The following is a 9,580-nucleotide window of genomic DNA, read 5'->3' on the forward strand; positions in this document are numbered from 1 at the left end:
ATGTTAAAAGTAAAATAGCCAAGGCTCGGGGTGTTTTTTCACAGTTAAAAAAAGTTTGGAAGAATAGGAAGATAAGTCTGCAAACTAAGATTAGAATATTAGAAGCTACAGTGATGACAGTGGTCAAATATGGCTCTGAAGCATGGACGCTCCGAAAAGCGGATGAAGATTTGCTAGATGTTTTCCAGAGAAATTGCTTAAGGATTGTTATGGGTACCCGGCTGACTGACCGTATTTCAAACAATAGGCTATAAGAAAAATGTGGTTCAATACCGCTTTCTAGGTCTATAATGAAAGAAAGGTTGAGGTGGTTAGGGCATGTTGTGCGGATGAAGGATAACAGATTGCCGAAGATTGTTCTTTTCGGCCAACCATCTAGGGCTAAACGGAAAGCAGGTCGTTCCCGTCTGGGGTGGGAGGACGTCATAAAGATAGATTTAAAGGAAATGGGAACCTCGTGGGCGGGTGTAAAAAGGGAGGCTTTGAATAGGTTGGGGTGGAGGAGGAGCGTGCGTAGCTGTGTTGGCCTCAGGCGGCTTGATGCTGCGATGAGTTGTTAGTTAGTTAGTTAGTTAGTTAGATTTTGGCTCACCGTACATGAATAATTAAACAAAATTTGTAGATTAATTTTGCTTTTTTTTTGGGCTAAATGGTTTTCTCGAAATTTTGATCTGACGTAACTTACAAATTAACTTACGTAACGAACTTCAATATTGCTTCTATATATAACTTACGTCTTCACGCTTAAGTTCAATTTTTGTTCCAATTCTTTAAGAATGACCCCTTTAAGAATCACAAAGGCCGGTAATTAGAATAAATAGCTCTGAAGAAAGTACAAAAAAAATAGCGTAAAGAGCGAAGTAATGAGTAAGGGGCAAACCCAATCATAGACGTAATAATTTCTGTTCGTTTTAAGTTTTGATGTTGCTCCTTACTTTCAGTTGAAAAAATTATATTTTTTTTATTTCATTTCTGATAGAATAGAATAAGGCTTTATTCTTAAAACTTTTAACAAGAGATAAATCGCTTTTTTAAATGATGCTGGGAAATCCGGCACCCCCTTCATAGCATTGTCTCTTCCCCCATGAAAACTTCCTCCATGAAAAGATCCTCTCGCGTAACCTCCGACCCCCCCCCGCGGCCCAACTACCAGAAAAAATCTCCCTGAAAACTTCTGTATACTTTCCAATAACCAATACTATATGTAAATATTGGGCAAAGTTCATTACTTGCAGACGTTCCCCCGGGGACTGTGAGGGATTACGTCATCCGCAAAGACATAGTTATTCTATTTTTCGACCAAGTTGAACAAAACGTCTCAAAATTTTGATCGGGTAACTTTGGGGAAAAATGAGCATGGGAGGGAGCCTATTTGCCCTCCATTTTTTGTTCAGTTAAAAAGGGCATTATAAATTTTAATTTCCGTTTGAATGAGCCCCCCTGCGATTTCCTAGGACCACTGGATCAATACGATCACTCCTGGAAAAAAAAAATAAAATACAAAATAAATAAAATGAACACACATCCGTGATCTTTCTTCTGGCAAAAAATGCAAAATTCCACATTTTTACTAAACATAGGAGCTTAAAACCTCTATTATGGGGTTCTCTAATACGCTGAATCTGATGGTGTAATTTTCCTTAACGTTCTATGAATTTTAGGGGTTGTTTCCCCCCTTTTTCGTAAATAAGGCAAATTTTCTCAGCCGTGTAACTTTTGATGGGTAAGATTAAACTTGTTGAAACTTATATATTTGAAATCAGCACTAGAACCTTATTCTTTTTATTTACCTATTCATATCAAAATTCCAGTTTTTAACAGTTTCGGTTATTATTGAGCCGGGTCGCTTCTTACCTACAGTTCGTCACCACGAACTGTTTGATGGTAATATAATTTTGGCTAGTTTAAATATGTGTTGACTTCAACAGGTTTATTACCCGCTTGCATCCAGTAATATCAACTTTGCAAAGAACAGATGCAAATTCTAGGAATGTCTATAAAGGCCAAAGACACCATGCTTATAACAACAATAACCAATTCTAAAAATCTACGCAGCTATCCCAGACAAACTAGCATATGAAGGGATAATGGTGCTTTCACAGTACACCATAGAACCTTACATAACTTGAGACTTAAAGCTACATTATGTTATCTTTACGCAGCAAATCCTGTCCATATGACTCGTGATCTAGGTTTCAGTATGGAGAAACCAAATAGTAGAAATAAAACTGAATTTTTGAATGAGGAATTAAAAAATTTCAAAAATAAATGGATAGAATTTTCATAGAAAGTTACTCACGCTTGATCAGATCTTTATTCTCCATTCAACATTTTAATTGTTAAATAGTTTTAATATGATGATTGTGATGATTTTAAACAACTGTTAAGATAGTTTAATGGAATTGTACATTTGGTTTATATAAGAATAAATACTTTTAAGTGTGAAAGGTTTTGCCAAATGTAGCTTGACTTACCCACTTAGTATAGAAAACGCCGCACGTAGTGTGAACGCCGCTTAAACATATACTATACATATATATATATATATATATATATATATATATATATATATATATATATATATATATATATATATATATATATATATATATATATATATATATATATATAGATAGATAGATAGATAGATAGATAGATCGTGTATTTCAAAAGCCCAAGAGCCATATACACACAAAAATTATGAAAAGTAGAAAAATTACAACAGAGCAAATTACGAAACACACATTAACATGATACATAGCGAAAAATACCTTCTGGTAAAACACCAAAAAAATAACTTTAATTCCATATAATTAATAATAATTAATTGTAAAAACATTTCCTTCTTTCTAATCCCTTCTCTATGTACGCACCAATACGAAATATTATGGTTGGATATATATATATATATTATTTGAAAAAAACTACGTTTTCTAAAGAGTTAAAGAGGCTGAGTTACAAGGTCGAACCTTAAAACGTACAGGATTAGGAGGCACAGTTGGGGGGCTGCCGCCCCCAAACCCCGCTTTCGCAGCCTTTAAATAAAAAAAAGTTTTTTAAACTGAAAGTAAGGAGCGACATTAAATCTTAAAACGAACAGAAATTATTCCGTATATGAAAGAGGCTGTGCCCTCCTCAACGCCTCGCTCTTTACGCTAAAGTTTGACTTTCTCACAACTCTTTTTTTAAACAATAAAAACTTTAGCGTAAAGAGCGAGGCGTTGAGGAGGGCACAGCCTCTTTCATATACGGAATAATTTCTGTTCGTTTTAAGATTTAATGTCGCTCCTTACTTTCAGTTTAAAAAACTTTTTTTTTATTTAAAGGCTGCGAAAGCGGAGGTTTGGGGCGGCAGCCCCCATCTGTGCCTCCTAATCCCTGTACGTTTTAAAGTTCGACCTTGTAACTCAGCCTCTTTAACTCTTTAGAAAACGTAGTTTTTTTCAAATAATTTCTGAACGTTTTTGTAAAGTTTATTACTGATTATTGCTTGACTAAGTATTAGATGATTGTGTATTATTATTTTCTTTCTCGACCGGGTGTTTTAAGGGTCGACCTTGTAATTCAGTCTCTTTAACTCTTTAGAAAACGTAATTTTTTTCAAATAATTTAAAAAAGAGACTGAGTTTTTTTAAAAGAATTTAAATTCAGTATATAAGAAATTTGATCTAACGGTGAATCGAACTCGGGTTTTCCGCCCTGACAGCAAGGATTCATACCGCTACACTAAAGGGACATAATTGAAATTGTCAAGGAGGCATACTTGTGCCTCTATAAAGAGGCGACCCACCACAATGTTAAGCGATTTCAGGTCCTAGAGGTCGCAGAGAGACGGCAGTGATCGTATTTTGTAGCCCAAGCTCAAACTAAGAAACTTGCAAAGTTTCATCCTCCTCCAACTTTATCTTCATGGGGTAAACTTGGCCGGAAGTTTCGACCCTCCCACCACAGCCCCCCTTTAACGTTGCCTGATTGGGCTGAAATTTAGAGGTTAAGCTTTCCTAGGGTTGGGAGCTTATCCTCGAAATTTCAGCTCAATCCGATCACTCCTTCCCTGTTTTCAAAAAACCAAATATAGCCACTTAAAATTCATCATTTCTTTTTTTTTTCTTAGCCACGCCTACAGGCCACATTTGGCAACGGATCCGGTTGAATGAGGACTCATTCGAAGCAGAATTCGACCTCTTAGGGCCTTTTGATATTTTCAGACCGGAAAAATTATCCCCCGAATTTACATTTACGAAAAACCTTGTTTTCCTATATTATCCCATGTTAATTTTTCCCACCACAACCCCCCTTTAACGTTGTCTGATCGGGCTGAAATTTGGAGAATAAGTTTTTCTGGGGCCTGGGAGCTTATCCTCGAAATTTCAGCTCAATCTGATCACTCCTTCCCTGTTTTCCAAAAACCAAATATCAAGTTTTGCTTGCGTCTAAAAGGTTCATCACCTTACTAAAAAACAATTTCAGTTATGTCTCTTTTGTGTAGCGGTGAGACTCCTGGCTGTCAGGCGGAAAATCCGAGTTCGATTCACCGTTAGATAAAATTTTTTATATACTGAATTTAAATTTTTTTAAAAAAACTCATTTTCTTTTTTAAATTATTTGAAAAAAATTATGTTTTCTAAAGAGTTAAAGAGGCTGAGTTACAAGGTCGACCCTTAAAACACCCTGTCGAGAAAGAAAAGAATAATACACAATCATCTAACAGTTAGTCAAGCAATAATAAGTAATAAACTGTACAAAAACGTGCAGAAATTATTTGAAAAAAACTACGTTTTCTAAAGAGTTAAAGAGGCTGAGTTACAAGGTCGAACCTTAAAACGTACAGGGATTAGGAGGCACAGTTGAGGGGCTGCCGCCCCCAAACCCCCGCTTTCGCAGCCTTTAAATAAAAAAAAAGTTTTTTAAACTGAAAGTAAGGGGCGACATTAAATCTTAAAACGAACAGAAATTATTCCGTATGTGAAAGAGGCTGTGCCCTCCTCAACGCCTCGCTCTTTACGCTAAAGTTTGACTTTCTCACAACTCTTTTTTTAAACAATAAAAACTTTAGCGTAAAGAGCGAGGTGTTGAGGAGGGCACAGCCTCTTTCACATACGGAATAATTTCTGTTCGTTTTAAGATTTAATGTCGCTCCTTACTTTCAGTTTAAAAAACTTTTTTTTATTTAAAGGCTGCGAAAGCGGGGGGTTTGGGGGGCGGCAGCCCCCAACTATGCCTCCTAATCCCTGTACGTTTTAAGGTTCGACCTTGTAACTCAGCCTCTTTAACTCTTTAGAAAACGTAGTTTTTTTCAAATAATTTTTTAGTAAGGTGATGAATCTTTTTGACGCAAGCAAAACTTGATATTTGGTTTTTGGAAAACAGGGAAGGAGTGATCAGATTGAGCTGAAATTTCAAGGATAAGCTCCCAGGCCCCAGGAAAGCTTGTCCTCTAAATTTCAGCCCGATCAGAACAACGTTAAAGGGGGTTGTGGTGGGAAAAATTAACATGGGCTAATATAGGAAAACGAGGTTTTTCGTAAATATAAATTCGGGGGATAATATTTTCGGTCTGAAAATATCAAAAGGCCCTAACAGGTCGAATTCTGCTTCGAATGAGTCCTCATTCAACCGGATCCGTTGCCAACTGTGACCTGTAGGCGTGGCTAAGAAAAAAAAGAAATGATGAATTTTAAGTGGCTATATTTGGTCTTTTGAAAACAGGGAAGGAGTGATCGGATTGAGCTGAAATTTCGAGGATAAGCTCCCGGGTCCTAGGAAAGATTAACCTCTAAATTTCAGCCCAATCGGACAACGTTAAAGGGGGCTGTGGTGGGAGGGTCCAAACTTCCGGCCAGTTTACCCCATGAAGATAAAGTCGGAGGAGGATGAAATTTTGCAAGTTTCTTAGTTTGAGTTTGGGCTACAAAATGCGATCACCGCCGTCTCTCTGCGACCTCTAGGACCTGAAATCGCTTAACATTGTGGTGGGTCGCCTCTTTATAGAGGCACAAGTGTTGCTTCCTTGGTATTATATATATATATATATATATATATATATATATATATATATATATATATATATATATATATATATATATATATATATATATATATATATATATATATATATATATATATATATATATATATATATATATATATATATATATATATATATATATATATATATATATATATATATATATATATATATATATATATATATATATATATATATATATATATATATATATATATATATATATATATATATATATATATATATATATATATAAACTAGAGATAGAGAGAAAATAACAAATAAATATAAATAAAAATGACGAGATATGTACACACATATACATATAGCAAATATTTCTATACAGACTCCACAGTCATCCTCAGTGCCAAACAAAAATAAAGAAAGAAAAACAAGAATATGATATGCTATGAGTTATCTATACAGAGACAAGATAGTGTCTATCTATATCTCTGTACATGGATAACTCATAAAGGATGGATGCTCGTTTTTTTGTTGTTTTTTTTCTCTTTTTGTTTTGTTTGCACTGAGGACGACTGGCGGAGGTCCCGTCGAAACATTTGCTTATATTTTGTCATCATATGCATGGTTAACGCAATGGCTCGCGAATCCTCGTACGTTTTCACCCTTTTGACTTTATTTTTTCATTTTTGTTGCTTTCTCTCTTCTCTGAGTTTTCGTTTCGTTTTATCATATGTATTAGCCAGTGGTCTAAGAATGTGTGTGTGTGTGTGTGTGTGTGTGTGTGTGTGTGTGTGTGTGTGTGTGTGTGTGTGTGTGTGTGTGTGTGTGTGTGTGTGTGTGTGTGTGTGTGTGTGTGTGTGTGTGTGTGTGTGTGTGTGTGTGTGTGTGTGTGTGTGTGTGTGTGTGTGTGTGTGTGTGTGTGTGTGTGTGTGTGTGTGTGTGTGTGTGTGTGTGTGTGTGTGTGTGTGTGTGTGTGTGTGTGTGTGTGTGTGTGTGTGTGTGTGTGTGTGTGTGTGTGTGTATATATATATATATATATATATATATATATATATATATATATATATATATATATATATATATATATATATATATTCGAATATAAATAATATCATTAAATAAAATAAATAAGTAAAAGAAGAGAAGAAAAGAAAAAAAAAAGAAAAAATTCCAACTCAATCCTTCCTACCAACAATTTATTGTATTTACCAAAACAGCCAAAACTATTGCGTCCATAAAAACAAGGAGGTTTAAATAGGACAGGATGGATCCAGGATTTTTTAGGGGGGCGTAAAATAGGTTGATCCAATAAACTTGCATTAGGAGAAAGTTTATTTAACACAAACTTGCGTAATTAAGTAGATTACACTACTTTAGACTACGTTAGGTGGGGGCACACGCTCCCTCGCCCCCTGGAAACTTTAATTTTGAAAAATATAATCATTGATAATTTTCTTAATTCACCCATGAACGATGATTTGAAGAATGAAACTAAGAAGAATTGATTTGAAAATTTGACCAAGTGATTTGAAGAAATGATTTTTGAGTAACTAAGAAGAATGTTTAAAAAAAACTTTTATAAAACATACCGAATCAAAATTTCGATTTTAATTTCTATTTTTCCTTTTTAAATTTTGGTTGCTGGCTTTAATAGCTAAGTGATTATACAGATTCCAAACGTTAAAAAACGGGCTAAACGGTGCATTTATCTTTCTTTTTAATCTTTGAAAAGCACTTTTACGAATTGAAAGAATTTTTCTTACGGTTTTCAGAAATGAACAGCAAGGAATTTCGTAACAGGGGCAAGGAGATGGTGGACTACATAGCTGAATATATGGAGACTGTCGGAGAGCGAAGAGTAACTCCAAACGTGGAGCCAGGATACTTAAAAGATTTGTTGCCCCTAGAGGCACCCGTGAAAGGTGAATCCTGGGATGATATTATGGAAGACGTTGAAACTAAGATTATGCCGGGAGTAAGTAGCTTCTTCTAAATTTCCAAAGTGTATTTTGTTCTAATTATTCTATGTAATATTCCACAATAATTTTAATTAAACAATATTTGTCCTCTGGACCAATCCTAGATCAATTCATGCCTAAAAACCATGATTTTCTAAGATTTTTCTTTAGATTGTTTCAAAAATATGAATGTTTCAGGGAAGTACTATATTATCATCAGTGTTGCCACATTGAAAAAAATAAATAAGCAAACCTTTTTGCTTAAATTTGTCAATCCGTTTTGTCCGTAAACATTTAAATATTAACAATCTGTTGATTCCCGAAGACAGCTACACCCTCAAAGGGAAGCTACATCTTCTTGAGCTGTTTAGAGCCATATTTCTTAGCTTTTCCTCTGATTTTCCCCCCAAGTTCCTGTTTTTTACATTTAGTGCCCACTACAACCAAAAGCTATGTAGCTGCATTCAGAGAGTAGAAAGCTATCTTATACCCCCACGACTCACCCCTGCTGCCACCTATAACTTTTTTTACATAATTCATGGATGGTTATGTGTGTCGGTCGATTTATTTGATGTTTTTCATGGATGTTTAATGGTTTTTGTCAGTGAGAATTTGAAAAACAGGAACTTTGTCACATTTATAGATGTCAACAGCAATTCATGTCTGTTATATGGTTTTCTCAGTGGGAATGAAAAAACAGGAATTTTCTCACTTGGAAAAACAGGAATTTTCTCACATGGAAAACCATAAACCACGTGGTCCTGTCACGAGTAGCACCTGTGAACTTGATTTACATAATCGCTAGGGGAAATTATTGATTGACGAAAGGGAGAATTAAGAAACATTAAGGCTTCTTTAATCTTAGGTCTGAGGGATAAACGTTCTTTAGGTCAGAGAGAAAAATTAATATTCTATTTTTAAATAGGGCTTCATTGATCTTTAGTGTCAGGAATTATAATTGACATCACTTGTTATCTTGGAATTATGCGGGAGTCTAAAGAGATAGAAATTCTATTTTTAAATACGGCTTCACGGAGCTTTAAGTCGGAGAGATAAATTGATATTCTAACGAAACCTAATAGTTTAGCTAGGAAAATTTATGAGATGAAGAGATTAACGTAGGAAAGGGTTTCCTAGAAATTTGAAATGCGTTAGCGCAGAGATGCCAAACAAAAGGAACACGCTGAAATTCCGTTTAGGGATTATTTGGGCAAAACCGTTTTATCCATTTTATGGGATTATTTCGGCGAAACAGTTAGAGACATTTTGAAAGAAGATTTTAGGAAAGGTTTTAGAAGAGAATTTGAGGGTGAAACTCTGTGGTCGTTATAATACACAAGTTCCATTTGAACAGTGTTGCGAGGTCCTCTATCCCAACCCCAAAGGGTTCCGATCCCCCACCACAACCCCGAAGGAAGCCCCCAGTACTCAAAGGTCCCCCAAGCTCCCATAGAGCCCCAGCCCCCCAAACGCCCTCCTCAGACCCTCAAAGGCCCTCCTCTGGTTCTCAAAGGGCCCCCGGACCCCGAAGGGGCACCCCGGACCCCAATGGCCCTCCCCGGTCCTCAAAGGTCCCCCGGGCTCCCAAAGAGCCACCGGCGCCCCCAAAGACCCACCCAGACCCCCAAAG

At 35.9% G+C, this 9,580-nt stretch overlaps 1 protein-coding gene across 2 annotated transcripts in view; it reads left to right on the forward strand.

Annotated features, from left to right (window-relative positions):
• Tdc2 (Tyrosine decarboxylase 2) overlaps positions 1 to 9,580 on the forward strand; it is a 210,053-nt gene that overhangs the window by 20,860 nt on the left and 179,613 nt on the right. For both annotated transcript variants that reach the window (XM_089105998.1, XM_089105997.1), the window contains exon 2: positions 7,765 to 7,967. In XM_089105998.1, the coding sequence (XP_088962124.1) occupies positions 7,767 to 7,967 (201 nt within the window). In that variant the 5' untranslated portion in view covers positions 7,765 to 7,766. The remainder of the gene's footprint in view (positions 1 to 7,764; positions 7,968 to 9,580) is intronic.

Source organism: Artemia sp. Qi Xiang Cuo, chromosome 20 (assembly GCF_049724085.1).
Source record: "Artemia sp. Qi Xiang Cuo chromosome 20, ASM4972408v1, whole genome shotgun sequence".
NCBI lineage: Eukaryota > Metazoa > Arthropoda > Branchiopoda > Anostraca > Artemiidae > Artemia > Artemia sp. Qi Xiang Cuo.